Here is a 20,057-nt window from a genome sequence, read left to right as displayed (position 1 = left end):
AATTACACGAGTTAAATATATGAGAATTAGTATAACCAACTTATGAGATGAAATGAAAAGTGAGACAAGTTAAATAACATTGACCTATAGGACAATATGAAAATAATATATAAATTAGGAGACATTGACAGAAGTGATTATATGAACATGTAAGATAAGCTATATGGGAATAGTTATGGTCTTAAATGAACATATAATATATGAGTCATATAGTAAAGATCTATTAAGCTATAGGAAGATGTTATGGGAGTTATATGATAAGTTATAAGAATATATATAGGTAGCAAGTTATGTGAAATTGAATTAAGTAAATATATGAAACTAGGATATAAATAATGTGAGATAAGTTATAGGGCATTGATATACGAACTATATGAAAGTATGTACATGAATATATGTATAAGTTTATATGTTATTCTATGTGATATATGATGTATATATGAACATATGTGAATAAGATATGACATGTGTGTTTACATGAAAAATGAGAAATGATATAATCCATATGAAATGATCTACGTGATTACATGTAATACGTGATTACATGCACTTGAGATAAAGGTTATATGATATGAGATGTATGTTCACACATACATATGGTATGTGACAGAAGAAAAGGAACAAGTGACATGAAACATAAGAATAATGCCCATAGTATATGATATGAGAGCTATAGGTATAGTTGGCATGCCAAGAGTCGAGGGTTCTACGTGGTCCTTCGGGACATGTATGTAATTATGTGGAACCTATATGTAGTACTTCGGTACACTTATTGGAGCCATTGTATTATGTATGTGGTTCTTAAGGAGTAGTCCTTCGGGACATAGTGGTCCTACGGGACATATACAGTGGTCCTTCGGGACATAGTGGTCCTACGGGACGAATACTGAACTAAGGTTCGGTGTCCAATGAGGGAATTGATACGAGCTGTGGTGACAACATTAGTGCACAACCTCAATGTACTCACATACCTCTATTCTCAATAATATACATGGGCAATTGAAATATAAACTTTAAAGTGAAAGTGGTACAAGAAGGTAAGTTTCGTATGTGCATGATATGATTATATATGTTATCGTGTAATAGATACATGCATATTGAAATGTCATGATCAAATGTTTAGAATACATATTCATCGGATGAAATGGGTATTGATTGTAAAAATGTATGATATTATATGATAGATATGTTAATGATAATGATAGTATTTGTACAGGTATGTGTTTTGTTATATGAAATGTTCGATGATTTTTATTATATGTTTATATGCCTCACTAAGTCAACGACTTAGCGTGTGATTGTTTCACACGTAGGTTTCGAGAAGAGTAAAGAGCAATATGGAACAAGACATGTCAGTTACTTCTTACCGAAGATCAGATCAGAAAAGATGTTTTGAATTAGATGTATTCTGTACATTGAAAATGGTTGGCATGTAAGTAAATGTGTGAATTGTATATGCACTGAACGGTTTTGCAAAAACATTTAAGCTCTGAATAGTTCTGGAAATCTTTTGAATAAGCTATATGTATAAATGTTTTAAATTACTCACTATTTTATACAAGTAAATGGTTTGAAAAAGTCAATGTGACACCTCGGACTCGAATCCAGGTCGGGTACGGGTGGGGGTGTTACAGAATGAATAGTTTAAAGATTTATATGTAAATGATTGTGTAGGATTGAATTGAAAGGAAGAAGGAATGGAAGGGCAAAAGAGTCATTTGCAAGGAAAATTAATTAAAGAAGGGATAAGGATATATATATGAGTACAAGTGGGATGAAAAGAAGAGAACACCAAAGCCTTCTAGAGTTATCTTCTTCTTCTTTCTTCCTTGTACGTGTGAACCAAAGCAAAGGTAAGATTTCTGATTATTGAGTTTCTTGTTAAATTTAATATTGGGTTTTGATTATTAGATGATAACTAAGTTTAAGGAAAGCTTAAGTTATCTTAACATCAAAGGATGATTGAGTTAGGAGAGATTTAAGATTTGAAGTTCTTAAATGAAATCTTGGAATATAGTTCATAACTAGAATTGAAAGTTATATTTGACTTGTCATCAATCTAGTTAAGATATACGAAGTGTTAAAAACGGAATTCAAACATGTTGATTTATTAATGTAATTCTTGAATTACATATGAAGGATAGGATTTGAAGGTTTAAGATGAAATAAATGAGTATAAATTGATTTAAGGATGTGTACTAGAATTAAGAATGAAAAAGGGGATTAAACATGAAGGATTTAATCCAAAATGAATGAACTTTCGGGTTCAAAAAGATGATTCTAGGAAGAGTGCACCGATGCACATTCATAGTGCATCGATGCATCAAGGTTAAAACCCAGAAATTGTTTGAATGTGCACCGATGCATTGGTAGTGCATCGATGCACTCTTTTAAAATAAAAACATCGAATGCAATTCATGCATCGATGCATAAGTAGTGCATCGATGTATCCCATTAATAGTGAAACATCGATGCATCCCAGCAATAATACTACATCGAATACCTTTTATGCACCGATGCATCAGTAGTGCATCGATGCATACCTTTATTAAAAGATGAAATAGACTTTTCTCTTAGTCTAAAGAGTGAATCATTAGAGTATATTAGTTATAATACTGATATAGATCCATGTGCGATTATGTAGATACTAAAAGTAAGCTTATTTCGGAACGATCAAAGGATTAGAATCGAATCAAAGCAAAGCTAAGGTAAGTGCATACTATATGTATATTATAATGGAATAAGACTTGTGATAAGTCTAATCCCTATGTTGATTTTTATAATACAGTAGTTGTGAACATGCATTCATGATAATTATTGTGATACATGCATAAGATATATATATGTTCATGTGATATGATATGTGATATGACATGTGATATGAGAACATGATGTGAAGTGACATGAGCTACATGATCACAAGAGAAATGACATGAGCTACATGATCACAAGAGAAATGACATGAGCTACATGATCACAAGAGAAATGACATAAGTACATGAACATATGAAAAATAAGAATAATGCCCATAGTATACGATATGAGAATTATAGGTGTAATTGGCATGCCAAGAGTCGAGGGTATAATAGTCCTCCGGGACGTAGTCCTTCGGGATGTAGGAGTCCTACGGGACGAATACTGAACTAAGGTTCGGTGCCCCATGAGGGAATAGATACGAGCTGTGGTGACATCATTAGTGCACAACCTCAATGCACTCACATACCTCTAATCTCAATAAGATACATGGGCTATGCAATTGAAATACCGATTTACAGTGAAAGCGATACAAGAAGGTAAGTTTCGTATGTGCATTATATGTTATCGTGCGATAGATACATGCATATTGAAATGTCATGATCCAATTGTAAGTATGAACATTCATAAGTTTATTGTTGCATATTCATTTATTGCCTCACTAAGTGTAAGTGATTTACACGTAGGTACCAAGAATTAGGAAAAGTGGAAATAGAAGTAGCACAGACAACAATACTACTAAGAGATCAGATCAAAAGTAATTGACAAAGTATGTACTTGGTTATGTATAGAGTGTTGGCATGTAATAAGTGTTAATTACGAATACTATGATCGATTTTGTATTTTATGGTCTTATGTAAATTAAAGTATTTCGTTTTAATGAAAGTTTTAAAAATTCCCGGGATTTTCTATAAGAGTCAAGGTTTTGAAAAGTCAATGTGACACCTCAGACTTGTATTCGGGTCGGATATGAGTTAAGGGTGTTACACCTCTGAACTTCAATACCAAGGAAGTAGCTGAGGTCACCTAAATCTTTTAATAAGAAATGTTGACCAAGAAGTTGAACTACTTTGTCTATGTCATCAATAGATTCTCCTGTCAAGATTATATCATCAACGTAAACAAGCGCCATAGTTCATATTCCATTAACACTTCGAACAAATATGATGAATCAATGGATGTGCCTCGAAATCCCATCTCAAGAAGAAAATGATGTAGCTTGGAATACTGTAGATTTGTCTAGAAATTAAGTTGACAAGTTGGAAATTTCATCTTGGTTGGTGGCCAACTTATTGGAAATTTCATCTTGATTGGTGGCCAAACTTTGAACATGTGAATTTTATATTTGGTGGCTAACTTGTACACATTGGAAAATTCTTTGGTAGGTGGCCAAACTTTGAACATATTGTTCTTAAAACTCAACTATAAATAGGCATAAATATTTCCATTAGAAATCATCCCAAAAACAAGTTCTCTCTTCCTCTTGTATTCTTCATTCTCCCTCTTTGGGAATTCTAAAGAATTTCATTTGTTGTAATATTGGCGAAATAGTGAAGTTATCATCCAGTGTGGTGCCAGAGGAGTAGACGATATTCTCGTCGAACCTCGTAAATCTGGTGTGTTCTCTCCTTTATTATTTTTATTCGGTTCTTTTAAATTGTGTTTCAATATTCAATAGTTTGATAGGTTTATCCGCTGTGCAACCTTTGGTGGTTTTAATCTTGACATTTTAGGTCAATTTTAAAACTACGTTCGTGTGGGAAATAACCCGTTTTCCCAACAATTGGCATTAGAGCTTCGGTTGAGGTTATCCTGGTGGTTCCGTTGCTGAAAAGATACAGTTTGTGATATTGAATATTGTTCGTTAGAATTAAAATGCCAAAATACGGATCAGTTGAGACATCAAGCTCTTCATCTGGACCGGTGAGGAGGGTGATGTCAAATGCAAATTTCTCGGTGGAGTTGTTCGATGGATCCGGTCATTTTGGCATGTGGATGCTTTATTCCAACAAGGTCTAGACATCACCATTGAGGAAGAAAAGCCCGAATATATGGAGGAGAAAGAATGTGGAACAATCAATCGTTTGGCGTGCAGCACGATTCGATCTTGTCTTTCCATGGAGCAGAAGTATGGCTATAAGAACGAGACTTCTGCAAGTAAGATGTGGAAAGCTTTGGAGGAAAAATTCCTGAAGAAAAGCTCTCAGAATCGTCTCCACATGAAGAAAATATTGTTCAGATTTGATTATCAACCAGACACCAGTATGAATGAACACATCACTGCGTTCAATTAGCTAGTGGAAGACTTATTGGGCATTGATGAAACCTTCAAAGATGAAGATTTGGCTTGATGTTGTTGTCATCTCTTCCAGATGAATTTGAGCACCTTGAGACAATGTTACTTCATGGTAAGGATAATGTTACCCTTAAAGATATAAATATTGCTTTGTATAGTTATGAACTCAGGAAGAAAACCAAGAAGGAGAGCAAGTACGAAGCAGCGGAGGCCATGATGGCAAGAGGTCGCTCGAAAAGTCAAAAGCCAAAGTGGAGAGAGAGATCAAAGTCGAAGTCCAGACTGGGAAAAGATGAATGTGCCTTTTGTCATGAGAAAGGCCATTGGAAGAAATATTGTCCGAAGTTTAAGAAGAAAGAAAAAGCTTCTCTAGATGTATGTGTTACAGAGCATGATGCAAATGACTCTGAAATATCATTGGTTGTTTCATCAACAACATTCCATTCAGATGAATGGATATTAGATTCGGGTTGCACCTATCATATGTCCCCTAATCAAGAGTGGTTCTCCGATTTAGTAGAACTAGATGCAAGAGTTGTTTATATGGGCAATGACAATGCCTGTAAAACTGTTGGGATATGTTCAATTCGATTGAAGAATCAAGATGGATCAACCAGAGTTCTGACGGATGTCTGATACGTGCCCAGTTTGAAGAAAAATCTCATCTTGTTGGGAGCCTTGGAATCCAAAGGCTCAGTAGTCGCTATGAGAGATGGAGTTTTAAAAGTCACATATGGCGCACTTGTGATGATGAAGGGCATCAGGAAAAATAATTTGTATTACTATCAAGGTAGTACAATTATTGGAGCAGTTACAGCAGCTTCCGGAGGTGATGATTTAGACGTAACCCAGTTGTGGCATATGCGATTGGAACATGCTGGAGAGAAATCCTTGCAAATTCTGGCAAAGAAAGGATTGTTGAAAGGTGAAAAGGCTTGCAAATTGAACTTTTGCGAGCATTGTGTTCTGGGAAAGAAGAAGAGAGTGAAGTTTGGCACTACTATACATAATACAAAAGGTATTATAGATTATATTCACTGAGATATATGAGGTCCTTTAAAGACATCGTCTTTGGGAGGAAACCATTATTTTGTAACTTTTGTAGATAACTTTTCCAGAAGAGTTTAGGTGTATCCGATGAAGTCTAAAGATGAAGTGCTTCAAATTTTCCTGAAATGGAAAAATATGATTGAGAACCAGACTGGTAGAAAGATCAAACGTCTTAGGACGGATAATGGAGGGGAATATAAAAGTGACTCATTCTTTGACGTTTGTCATGAGTATGGTATTGTTCGACACTTCACTATTAGACATACACCACAACAGAATGGGGTGGCAGAGCGTATGAACCGAACACTATTGGAGAAAGTTCGATGTATGTTATCTAATGCTGGGTTAGGCAAAGCATTTTGGGCTGAGGCTGTGACATATGCTGGCCATCTCATCAATCGTCTGTCGTCACCAGCAATAGGAGGAAAAACACCATTGGAGGTATGGTCTAGAAAACCTGCTACTGATTATGATTCCTTACATGTATTTGGATCCACTGCTTATTATCATATGAAGGAATCCAAGCTTGGTCCGAGATCAAAGAAGGCTCTCTTTATGGGAATCACCCATGGAGTGAAGGGATTTCGCCTTTGGTGTTTAGACACCAAGAAGATAATTTGTAGCAGAGATATTACCTTTGATGAATCTGCCCTAGTAAAGAAGGTAACAAATGAAGCTGTCTAGACAAGTAGTACTTCGCAGCAGGTGGAGCATACTCCAAAACAGATGGAGTTTCAACAGAAGATGATCCCAGAAGTTGATGCAGCTGATTCTTCAACTCCAATAGAAGAATCAGAAGATGAAGAGGTTCAAACCCAAGAACTGTTGGAGACACCAGAACCACTTGCAGTTACAAGGCCAAGGAGAGAAATTCGTAGACCTGCTTGATTTGTTGATATGGTGGCCTATGCTCTTCCAGTTGTTGATGATGATATCCCTATCACTTACCAAGAAACAATACAAAGCTTGGAAAGTGATAAGTGGAAAAGTGCCATGGATGAAGAAATGCAATCCCTCCAAAAGAACAACACTTGTAAACTGGCACAATTACCGAAAGGTAAAAGAGCCATTGGATGCAAGTGGGTATTTGTAAAGAAAGATGGATCTCATAGCAAGAAAGATGTTCGCTACAAGGTACGGTTGGTAGCTAAAGGCTACTCTCAAAAGGAGGGAATCGACTACAATGAAGTATTTTCCCCTGTTGTGAAGCATTCCTCCATTAGAATATTGTTGGCCTTGGTAGCACAGTTGAATTTGGAGCTAGCTCAACTTGATGTAAAGATGGCTTTCTTGCACGGTGATTTAGAAGAGGAGATCTATATGACTCAGCCAGAAGGATACAAAGATGGTGGTTGTGAGAAATGGGTTTGTAAGTTGAACAAATCGCTATATGGATTGAACCAATCTCCGAGGCAGTGGTACAAGCGATTTGATAGCTTTATGAGGAGGCAAAAGTATACTAGAAGCAAATATGATCATTGTGTGTATTTGCAAAAGCTCAAAGATGGATCTTTCATTTATCTTCTCTTGTACGTTGATGATATGTTGATCGCTTCGAAGAGTCAAAAGGAGATAGACAAATTAAAGGCTCAGTTGAATCAAGAGTTTGAGATGAAAGATCTAGGTGAGGCCAAGAAGATTCTTGGTATGGAGATAAGCAGAGATAGACAGAGAGGGAAGCTTTGTTTAACACAGAAGCAGTATCTGAGAAAGGTATTACAATGTTTTGGCATGAATGAAAATACCAAACATGTAAGTATCTCATTGACTTCTCATTTGAAACTTAGTTCTCAATTATCTCTTAAAACTAACGAAGAACTAGTGTATATGGCAAAAGTTCCATATGCTAATGCATTTGGGAGCTTGATGTATGCAATGATGTGTACGCGTCCTGACATTTCACAAGCAGTTGGAGTTGTGAGCAGGTACATACATGATCCTGGATAAGGACATTGGTAAGCTGTGAAATGGATTCTATGGTATCTTCAACAAACCGTGGATGTTGGTTTAGTTTTTGAACAGGATGAAGCACTTGGTCAGTGTGTGGTTGGATATGTTGATTCCGATTATGCTGGTGATTTGGATAAGCGTCGATCAACTACTGGGTATTTGTTTACTCTTGCTAAATCCCCAGTAAGTTGGAAGTCTACATTGCAATCTACGGTGGCCTTGTCTACTACAGAGGCAGAATACATGGCAGTTTCAGAGGCTGTAAAGGAAGCAATTTGGCTTAACGGGTTGATGGAAGACTTGGGAGTTGTTCAAAGTCACATTAGTCTCTATTGTGACAGTCAGAGCACTATTCGCTTAGCGAAAAATCAAGTCTACCATTCAAGGACTAAGCATATCGACGTGAGGTATCACTTTATGCGGGAGATCTTTGAAGAAGGAAAGATTCTACTTCAGAAAATTACGACATCAGAAAATCCTACAGATATGATGACCAAGGTGGTAACAGTAATCAAGTTCAATCATTGTTTGAACTTGATTAACATCCTGAAAGTATGAACACCTTCGGGTGTGTGGCGCTTGTGAGCGCAATTAGAGGCACTACAAATTTGGGGAGTTGAAGAAGTTGAGTAGGCTTGGTAATTTCAAGCCAAGGTGGAGATTTGTTAGATTTGTCTAGAAATTAAGTTGACAAGTTAGAAATTTCATCTTGGTTGGTGGCCAACTTATTGGAAATTTCATCTTGGTTGGTGGCCAAACTTTAAACATGTGAATTTTGATATTTGGTGGCTAACTTGTACACATTAGAAAATTCTTTGGTAGGTGGCCAAACTTTGAACATATTGTTCTTAAAACTCAACTATAAATAGGCCTAAGTATTTCCATTAGAAATCCCAAAAACAAGTTCTCTCTTCCTCTTGTATTCTTCATTCTCCCACTTTGGGAATTCTAAAGAATTCCATTTGTTGTAATATTGGCGATATAGTGAAGTTATCATCCGGTGTGGTGCCCGAGGAGTATACGATATTCTCGTCGAACCTCGTAAATTTGGTGTGTTCTCTCCTTTATTGTTTTTATTCGGTTCTTTTCCATTGTGTTTCAATATTCAATAGTTTGATAGGTTTATCCGTTGTGCAACCTTTGGTGGTTTTAATCTTGACATTTTAGGTCAATTTTAAAACTACGTTCGTGTGGGAAATAACCCGTTTTCCCAACAAATACCACATTCTCGGTGCTTGTCTGTTGAGAAGTTGAATAAGAAGAAGTGAATAGCATCTGTTTTTTTTATTATTGCTTTACTGTAACTATAGCACAACTAGTTTATATAGTAGTCATGTCTTCAAGTTTACTCAATCTCACAACTACTTATAACAACATCCATAACAAACTTCATACGTCACTATTCTTAACAACCATAACAACTCACACACACAGTAAAGCTCACTCAATGCACACATTAGCATTCTACACACTCCAATATTCTCCCTACTCTTTTCCTTTTCCTTGAGCAAATGATAAAACCTGCACTTTGGGTCAAAATTGTTCAAACAAAGATTTGGACAATGATTTAGTAAATCATTTGTTCTAGTTGAATCGAAAGTGTGATGCCTCCTTTCGTTCGACTTGAATCAGAAGTACGATGCCTCCTTCCGTTCTACTTGAATCGAAAGTGCGATGCCTCATTCCGTTCGACTTGAATCAGAAGTGCGATTCTTCCTTCCGTTCAACTTGAATCGATGCAAACTTTTTGATGTGAATGGACATTAAAAAATTTCTAAAAAAATCTATTCTATAACAATGTGAAACAAACCAGACACCAGCAACATCATTGACACATTTGGTCGAACAGATTGAAAGCATGACCATATGAACCGTGGTTAGGATCAACCGCTTTTCCTTGAGCAAGATTGGCACTCATCAAAAGTTTCTCAACTTGAGTATCAAACTCAACAAGTTGGGTTTCGACATCAGCAAGCACAATACATAAGTTTTCCAGGGAAAGTGATTCCCTCATGGCAATTATAACAGCCACAAATGGCTGGTATTCACACGACAACCCCTTCAAAATACTGATCACATGCTCCATCGACAGAATCGGACTTACGCAGAAGGCAAGAGCATCGCACACCTCTTTAATTCGAGTAAGGTAAACCCGCATTGTATCACTACCCTTCTTGAGCGATTGAAGTTTATAATGGAGGCTCATTACTATTGTTGTCGACCGGTTTGCAAATCCATTTTGCTTCAGGATCTCAGCTATGGTGACAACAGTAGGAATAGCCATTCCTAAGCTGCAAAGTTCAACCTCGTTGAACTCATTGATGTACCACTTGGCATCCATATAGAAAACGAAGGGCTTCTTGGTGATAGAGACTTGCACCTCCTTCTTTTGTTTCTTTTTCTTATCATTCTTCATGCTCTTGGTCTCTTGGACTTACTCGAATTGATAGCGGCTTCGCTCTTTGTTACTATTGATAGGGGTGTTGAATTGAACTTCTTCAACCCTTAGTAATTCCATACATTAATGTCATTAATTCAAATAAGTTCTGCATAAAGTTATGTACTAGAGTTTGGTCAGGCATAAATGTGAGATATTTTTTTTGTATACAAAATAATAAGATTCAAAGAGTAAAAATGGGATAATATTCTGTAATTGGTCATATTCTTCTATTAGTCCTTATATCACGTGTAAATTGTGAATTTGATCTCTGTGTTTTTAATTTACTATTTTTTGTACCTATATTTGTGTAATAAGTCTCACCCGACGCCATTAAAGTCATGCTAGGCAGCTTGAAATATCAAAGCTCCAGGCAGCAGAAAAATTGAATTGAACATTTGATCGTGTAATATATTCTGCCCTTCAGTGACAAGGAAAGAATCCATAAAACTACAATTGATTCTATTTTTCTCGTCTTCAAACTGTGTCGATACCCAAAACTATTGTTGCTTATTTCCTTTAGAAACTTACTTATGGATCCACATTTTAAAGCTTATTTCATCAAAAAGTTTCCTCATTTAATTGTTTGACAACTTCGTAGAATAATTTGGAAATAATGTTTTTAATATGTTGGCTATCCTTTTCATTTTATTTCTACAATATTGACTCACCCATGAAACTATTATCGTTTCTGTTGACATGATACTGATAAATTATAGGTCTAATAGTTACTTTTACCCATGTAATAGATTTAATTCATCATACTCGTTTCTATTGTAGTTTTACATCAATTTAACCCTCAAACTTGTTTGATTTCAACATATTATATCCTGACACTAACTTAAAACCCTAAACCACAATCCCTAAGCCTTAAACCCCTAAATAGTAGTAAATATTTTAAACATCGATGCTATTGAGTAACTTCAAAGACTAAATTAATAGGGAAATATGATATGAGAAAAAAATGATAAATTAAATCTATTTCGAGAAGAAAAGTAACTCTTAACCTAAATTATAAAATTCAAAACGTAATCGAAACCATCATGTCTCAATTACGTTCTGGAACAATTCAGAACCAACAGACTAAACTCTCTGAGGAGATGATTCGAAAACGGACCATTAGCAGAACGATAGATTGTAATCTTAGTTTTACCAAATGCACAAGTTAAAAGCCCATTGATTTATGGGCATGACATTTGACTTCGCAATCGAATCAAAGTAAACAACAAATATGAAACTAACTGTCATCACTGTCGAAACAACTTATGTATATTATCAAGGACTTCTATATTTGACATGCACCTTACGTGTGAGACACTTTACGGGTTTAATTACAGTTTAGTCCCGATAAATTATAAGATTTCGGTAGCTCAATTACCCCGTAATTTCACTGACACCCCAACTTAAGCACACTATAAAAACATGATTAACACTCCAACAACCAATACCAAATCATTCAATCATTCTCCTTCCTTTTTTGAGGGGAGGTTGGATTTTCCATCTTTTTGTTTATTTCATTCATTTATTTCATTATTCCCCCCCTCCTTAAGTCACGTACCAGTGTCTCCTGCTCTTCTGTAAAGCTTGTAACTTTTTTTTCTTCTAGAGCTTCTTAAACCCTCTATATATCTTCATACTGTGTGCCCTTAAATCATATCCAGTTCTTCAGGGGGAAAAATGATGCTTAAAGGATCGTCTAGAAGATTATGGCAAAGATTTGCTGTCGGTTTGGTTCTTCTTTCTGCTGCTGCTGTTGTTCAGGCTGAGGATCCTTACAGGTTCTTCACCTGGAATGTTACGTATGGTGATATCTTCCCACTTGGGGTTCGCCAGCAGGTTTGTATGCCAATACATTATGCTTTATTGGGGTTTTTTTTATCTATATTTGACGTTAAAAATTTAACCATTTTTTTTACCAAATTTGAACACATTTAACAAAATTGTATTGTTCCATGTTACCCACAGGCAAAACGTACATGTTTCGGATATCGAATGTTGGGCTTCAGAATTCACTGGATTTCCGAATTCAGGGTCACAAAATGAAGCTGGTGGAAGTGGAGGGAACCCACACGGTTCAGACCGTCTATGAATCACTTGATGTCCATGTGGGTCAATCCTATTCCTTGCTTGTTACTATGGACCAGGCTGCCCAGGATTTCTACATTGTGGCCTCCACTCGGTTTACTGACAAGATCCTTACAACCATAGGAACTCTTCATTATGGTAACTCCAACAAGCCGGTTTCCGGGCCGATTTCTGGTGGACTGACGACCCAAATTGATTAGTCTCTTAACCAGGCTCGATCCATCAGTTAGAAGCTTGATCCAACTTATAAATTGTTCTCGGGTTAATTTCACCAAATATCCTTAAACTATACACTTAACTATAAATTGAACACTAAACTTCAAAGTATCAATTAGATCATTTCACCGACCTAATGTTAGTTCATGCTAAATGTCAGCTTGTATCAAATGGTAAACATATTTAAAATACGTATATCAAGTTTCAAACATGTGTATTTCTACTGCTTAGATAATTTGAATCTAATGTATTAAATAAATTATCATTAAAATTTAAAAATTATTTTCTTATTTGATATATCATATTCAAGCCTTTCATGTATGTTTTAAACCCGGTCCATATTAAATGTGTGAGAATGGTTGTGGGGTGGGTTAAATCGAATTTTTGATTGATTTGAGTATTATATCCTATTTAACATATGATCTAATTTTAAGGCCAAAATTTATACTCAATCTCACATATATATATATATATATATATATATATATATATATATATATATATATATATATATATATATATATATATATATATATAAATAGAGATAAAGGTAACTATATTAGTCATTCATAAATATAAAAAAATAATTATAATATTATTTCGGGTTATATTGTAAATTTGAATATGATTTTATTCTTAGAGAAAACCAATCCAATCAGAACTGAATATAAATTAAAGAAAAGAACTAATTTTATAAGATCAAAATTTTTCGGATTCGAGTAAAATAATAATGGTTAAATGTGTTAAACATTTTAACGTCCAAATTAATATCTAAACAGACAAAATGATCTCACTCATGATATTTCATTTTGGTGCACTTCAGGACTAACCTAACCGCAAGGGGACCAAGGCCAAATCCACAGGGATCATATCACTACGGTCTCATCAACTTAACCAGAACAATCATGCTAGTGAACTCAGCTGCTCGAGTCAATGGGAAGCAAAGATACGCTGTTAACAGTGTCTCTTTTGTTCCGGCTTATACACCTTTGAAACTAGCCGATTACTTCAAGATCAGAGGCGTTTTTCAAGTCAGGAGCATTTCGGATAACCCAACCGGTCAGCCAATGTACCTCGACACATCAGTTATGGGTGCCGATTTTCGAGCCTTAGTGGAAATCGTGTTTGAGAACCACGAAAGCATTGTCCAGAACTGGCATACTGATGGGTATGCCTTTTGGGTAGTCGGGTAAGAACTTATACATAACAACCACAGTCAAAATATTGTCTTCTTGCCCTAAACTTGCATTACTTTTCCATGGCATCATGGATGGAGGATTGTGGACACTGGACAGTCGTAAAGAGTACAATCTAAGAGATGCAGTTTCTCGATCGACCACACAAGTTAGAAACTTATTTAAAAACTCGAATTGATCGAATTTAGATTAACTCAACTCAACAACGGGTGGTATTTAGAGGTGTATCCTAGATCATGGACTGCTATTTAAATGGCTCTTGATAATGTTGGAATGTGAAATGTGAGGAGTGAATTTTGGGCACGGCAATATCTTGGGCAGCAATTTTACTTGCGAGTGTATTCACCCGTGCACGACTCAAAAGGCATACCCCAGAAGACCCTCCTGAAACATTTTACCTATCTTAAGACGTTTTTGGTATCAAGAAGATTGTAATATGAAATACAAGACGTCATAAATATTAAAATTTGAATTCTAAATCTTCCGATCATACTATCGTTTTTCTGTTAAGAGAGATGAAACTATAACTCTCGAGTTTTCAGTCAAATTCACAATTGTAATGGCAGTTCCACACCTAAGGTAGGGTGGACAAGTACCCACACTGAAATTCAAAATTTCTTGTCTGCTACTTGTTTTATTGATTGTATATCCTAAAACTTTATTTGTACACACTCGGATACAAAAGTTTTATGTGGTTAAATATGTGCTCTCATCCTCAAAAATATTTGTCGATCTACATTACTAATTTACATTTGTTTATCGATTGGTTTAACAAGAAACCTTTGCATCCGACTCGGGAAACTATAAAGAATATGATATGCCGGAAAAGGCCAATGAGGTCGATGAAATATGCTTCTTTGTTTCTATCATACCCCAGAAAAAGTCGAGAGAACGTAAGAAACTGTTTTAAAAACAAGGGGTCAAAACTGCATCGGAATTACATATTCCGGCTAATAGCGTACAAGACAGTAAAATTTCTTGCACATTGGAGCTCCTCAACGGCAATTTCTATAGTTTTCCTACTTCTTTCCAGATAGGTAGTTGACATTACAACTCACTACTTATATATATGCTCAAAAACCAAATGTTTCCACTCAAATGTGAGTTTGAAATACTCTACCAAGCACCATATTTACACTGTAATGAGGTAGATGGAGATGTCAAAAGAAATGTCTTTTAAAGAGAGGCAATCAGGCAAAATTGTCAGGAATAAGAATTCCAAAAATGCATGATAAACAAAATTGTCATTAGGCTCCAATACCACCTGAGCATCAGTCTGTTATATCCTAAAGAGGAGCAATTCCTAAATCCATAACACCATAACACGAGTTTGTTGCATCATATGCATATCAACTTAACGGATGAAAACCAATTCATGAGAAAATTATTTTGGCAATGTCCCAACCCGAAAAATGAGGTAGAACTCGTTCACATATGATATCACAGCAATATTCCATAATCTCATTATGTAAGGAACCATCTTGGTTAACTCATCCTTACAATTAAAAAGAAGAACGTGTATTGATTTTCATCGATGCTCCTAGTCACAGGTAAAAAAAATATCCTTCAACTAAGGGATTACGTTATGGTACGGTCATTAAAACAAATAAGATGGTTATTGCACATTAACTTGGCCAAATTGGAAGAATGATGGGCATCATTTTAGTGCACATGCTTTATGATGTTCAGCATTTAACAAGAAAAACCTTTCAATATTTAATTATATGCATGAAGACTTAACCACTAGACTGTATGATAAATACCATTTCATATAATTACTGTTACCTCATTTCTTATTTAATCAATATTCCACTTGAACATGCAACTTCAGTTTCTAATCTTCCCAAAGGCCTCAAGGCCACAAAAAGAGCCATTCAGCAATATTGTTGACACATATCATTGAAGAATTTATCAGATTTGTCCATGGAAAAACAAACAGCAGTATCCCATTAAATTTGAAGAGCATTCCAGTGAACAAACCAAATTGACCTAGATACCAAAAACTAACACTAAGACGCAAGCTTCATTAGACCTTTACAGTCATTGAAACAATTTAATTGAGGCATTCCTAATTCATCCTTTGAAAAAGCAATTATCTTCAACTAGATTCACATGGATACATATGACACACTTCCATGTAAACAAGCAATAACAAACAGTTGAGTAACAAAATAGGATTTAAAATGTAGGATATCACCTTTAAAAAAAAATTAATATCAATGGATAATTCAGAAGCGTATTGTGATTTTAGTCAAACTCGCATATCATGTGCAATTTTCATTAATGAATGGTAGACCTCCCGCATGGTCTATTATATAATCCATGCCAAGTACTATTTCTCTTCATGTACATCAGTCAATCTTTTCTGACCCTTGACAAAAGTTAAATAGAAAATTGGGCACCAATCATAGTTAAACTAACTAAACAGCAGATGTAAGATCCTGAACAGTAATAACAAGTAGCAAGCATTATTTGATCACTAGCGTTTCATTCAGTTTTATGCACAAAGCAAACATTGAATATATAGAAGGCCAGAAACCCCATAAGTTTATAAACAAAGAACACGCCTGCTATTCTAGCCTGAGAAAATTTTTGAAGTGATCACTCGGCAACCTGCAAACAAAAAATGAAAAATAGTTAAACAATCATAAGCACTGGCGAATAGCAATTGTTTATTGGTAGTCAACAAAAGCAACACACAGGATCCATTTCAACTCAGCTGAGGGCATCGACCCAGCATTAGTTCAAAGTTGGTAATAAACTTGCCTGGTTTAGTGGATTATCAGGAGATTTCTTCCAAAGTTTCCATATCATATCCTTGTATTGAGTGTGAGTAAGACCCGGCTTCTCTTCTTTAAGCCTGGGAAACTCAGCTTCTTCAAATGCCTACATTCATTCATTGAAATAATTCAGTACTATTATTTAGATAAAGATTAAGGCACAAAATTATACTACCTTCTAAATCTAATTAAGAGAGCAATTGAAAGTTACGAAAAGCAAGTATGGAAGCGCGTATAATGAACCTTGAAGGAAGCCTTAAGCCGTTTCTCTGGGTGGCGATCCGTTGGTAGGTTGTCCGCCACAGACATCTGCGCAATTGCCTCTTCCACGCTCCTTGCTTCAACCAACGAATCATCCCTATTCGTGTTTGTCACCAACACCATCCTCTCATACTCTTCCTCCGCCGCAGTCCTATTCTGCTTCTTCTTCGTCTCCTCCGCTTTCTTCGCCATCTCCGCCTGCTGCTCCTCTCTCCGCTTCTGTAGCTCCGCTTCCGTCACCTTCGGCACCGGAATCGCCACACGATTCGCCTTCTTATCTGGTTTCTTCAAAGCTTTTTCGATCTCCTTCTCCTCCATCTCGGCCTGACGGCGAGCCTCAGCCCGGCGAGCGGCGGCTTCAACCCGTTTCTCGGCTTCTTCCTCGCGTTTCTTGGCCGCCCTAGATTTAGAACCCTCGGCTTCTCGCCAGTATTGCTCTTCTTTCTCCCGGGCTTCCCGATCTTTGCGTTCAGATTCGACGGCGCTCTTGCGCTCACGCGCTGCCTCGGCTTTGCTGTTTACACCCATCTTCTTCGGCATCTTGTAATGAATTTCAGCGTCAGTGAAAATATTCAATAGAAGGAACAGAGGATTAAGCTTTACCCAACCCAACAATCAAAATATAGCACCCAGCTTTTACGATTGTTCCTTTCAGGCTAATATACGAAACAAGCCCTCAAACTACTGTGCGATTTTTAAACAAGCCTTTATATTTATTTTATAGCTAAAAACCCTATTTGTTTTTTAATTTTACCATTAAAATCCTTATTTTTAATTGAAATGCTTCTGTATGCTAACAAATAGTTATATGCTTATATATGTCACAAATTTATTATTTATTTAATAAAATATTTTAATAGTTATAAAAAAGTATTTTGTATCCATAAAATAAAAACAAAAACTGTTTTAAATTAAATTCAAGAATTATATATTCATACAATTACAATTAAGGATATGTATTTTATCTTAGTTCGATGAATTTTGATTTAATTTAATATGATGGATTAATCTTTTAAAAAAAGAATTCAGGTTTGGATTGGATTAAATTCACATTTGAGATTAAAAAAACCTTGATCTAACTTGATACGATATAATGTTATAATTATCTCTTATATATTTTATAAATAATTATAATAAATCATCTCTATATTATTATTTTTCAATTAGATCATCATTTTAAATTATAAAATGAATTTATATATATATGATTGGACAAAATAAAATATAAGTTTTTATCTAAAAGATAAATTAGTTTTGAATTGAATAAATTCTTTTAAACTCGGATCAAATCAAATATGAATTGAGAGATTTACTTTTCAGGTCGAATTACTATAATTGTTATTTGTTCAACTATAATTATTATTATAAAGTTGTTATTATATTTATTAGACTTTATCTATTGAATTTTTAATTTTAATATAATAATAAAATCATGTTATAATATCTAAGTATAAAATAATTTAAAATAATAGCTATTGTTTATTTTAAATTAAATTAATCAAAATTGTAATAAAATTGTAATTTAATATGCATATAAAGTTAAATTTAATATTTATTGAATTCTGTCTACTTAGATTCAATATTTAGTTTTGCTATAATGAAATATTTTAAATTATAATTTAAGATAACTATAAAGTATAATTTATATTAATTTACTTACCTATATTCAATAAATATTATTTACATGAGAAGACAATTTAATAGATAAAGTTTAATAAATATAATAACAATTATATTAATTTGAGATCACGCTTTAATTGTAATTGAATTTTTAAAATTTATAGATAAACAGTATTATTAATTATTCTTGTTATGTGAAATAAATAAAATATTAAATGCATAAATACATGTACTGGAGACGTGATGAAAGAAATTAATTGCTGGGGTAAAGATGTGGGCTTCTACAACGTTATCCTGGGTGGCTAAATTGTCCCATAACCGACCCTAAAACAAAAAAAAAAAAATAAGATTTCAGGGCACATTGATTTTTAATTAAATATCTACGACATTTATTATAGCACGTCACCTCGTGGTGATCAGTTTCATGAAATATTATTTTTTATTGTGTGCATATTATTTTATTTTTTAAAAAACTAGTCACCTCGAGTTGATTAGTTTTTTTAAAAATAAAATAATATGAACACAATAAAAAATGAGATGACAAGTTCCGTTAAAATATTATTAATTTTTTTAGTAATATACTTAAAATTATAATTGAAAAAAATGTTGGAACTCGTCACCTCAAAGTGACAAATTCAATTGGATTTGAATAGATAGTCGTTTTATAGCAGCTGTAACTCGTCCTGAGGGACTGACAAGTTTCAATGATCATTTTGCGAATATTTTATCTATAAATAGGAGTTTGATTAGCAATTTTGAATAGACTTATTGTGGAACTTTGATATCATGCATACAAGTTGTCTTGATGAAGAAATATTTCAATAAAGTCGATTCTGAAGAGATGAGGATAAAGTTCGTCTTCAGATGAGGAGGGTGATGAATAAATGATGAATGAATGAATGAATGAATGAATGAATGAATGAATGAATGAATGAATGAATGAATGAATGAATGAATGAATGAATGAATGAATGAATGAATGAATGAATGAATGAATGAATGAATGAATGAATGAATGAATGAATGAATGAATGAATGAATGAATGAATGAATGAATGAATGAATGAATGAATGAATGAATGAATGAATGAATGAATGAATGAATGAATGAATGATGAATGAATGAATGAATGAATGAATGAATGAATGAATGAATGAATGAATGAATGAATGAATGAATGAATGAATGAATGAATGAATGAATGAATGAATGATGAATGAATGAAATGAATGAATGAATGAATGAATGAATGAATGAATGAATGAATGAATGAATGATGAATGAATGAATGAATGAATGAATGAATGAATGAATGAATGAATGAATGAATGAATGAATGAATGAATGAATGAATGAATGAATGAATGAATGAATGAATGAATGAATGAATGAATGAATGAATGAATGAATG

General features: G+C 34.5%; 2 protein-coding genes and 1 pseudogene across 3 annotated transcripts in view; 2 read left to right on the top strand and 1 right to left on the bottom strand.

Annotated features, from left to right (window-relative positions):
* Window positions 1–10,681, top strand: part of LOC120145078 (lysine histidine transporter-like 8) — a 30,784-nt gene extending 20,103 nt beyond the window's left edge. Inside the window, exons 6-7 of the mRNA XM_039158980.1 lie at window positions 5,439–5,444; window positions 10,575–10,681. The gene's annotated coding sequence lies outside the window, so the exon portion shown is untranslated. The remainder of the gene's footprint in view (window positions 1–5,438; window positions 5,445–10,574) is intronic.
* A 1,483-nt stretch (window positions 10,682–12,164) lies between these two features.
* Window positions 12,165–14,419, top strand: LOC120145385 (annotated as a pseudogene).
* A 1,959-nt stretch (window positions 14,420–16,378) lies between these two features.
* On the bottom strand, window positions 16,379–18,985 carry LOC120145092 (coiled-coil domain-containing protein 124-like). 2 transcript variants are annotated; one of them, XM_039158993.1, is made up of 4 exons: window positions 18,967–18,985; window positions 17,008–17,632; window positions 16,751–16,870; window positions 16,379–16,597 (listed from the first exon to the last, which is right to left on the bottom strand). In XM_039158993.1, the coding sequence occupies exons 2-4, from the start codon at window positions 17,563–17,565 to the stop codon at window positions 16,586–16,588; spliced, it is 690 nt and encodes a 229-aa protein (XP_039014924.1). In that variant the 5' UTR covers window positions 17,566–17,632; window positions 18,967–18,985; the 3' UTR covers window positions 16,379–16,585. The 2 variants fall into 2 exon arrangements, with proteins under 2 accessions (XP_039014924.1, XP_039014923.1); XM_039158992.1 differs by lacking the exon at window positions 18,967–18,985 and having other exon boundaries at window positions 17,008–17,645.
* Window positions 18,986–20,057: the final 1,072 nt, after the last annotated feature.

The sequence above is a fragment of the Hibiscus syriacus genome, unplaced genomic scaffold, assembly GCF_006381635.1.
Source record: "Hibiscus syriacus cultivar Baekdansim isolate YM2019G1 unplaced genomic scaffold, ASM638163v2 tig00110893_pilon, whole genome shotgun sequence".
NCBI lineage: Eukaryota > Viridiplantae > Streptophyta > Magnoliopsida > Malvales > Malvaceae > Hibiscus > Hibiscus syriacus.
The sequence above is the reverse complement of the archived record's forward strand: the minus strand, read 5'-3'. Positions and strand labels throughout refer to the sequence as shown.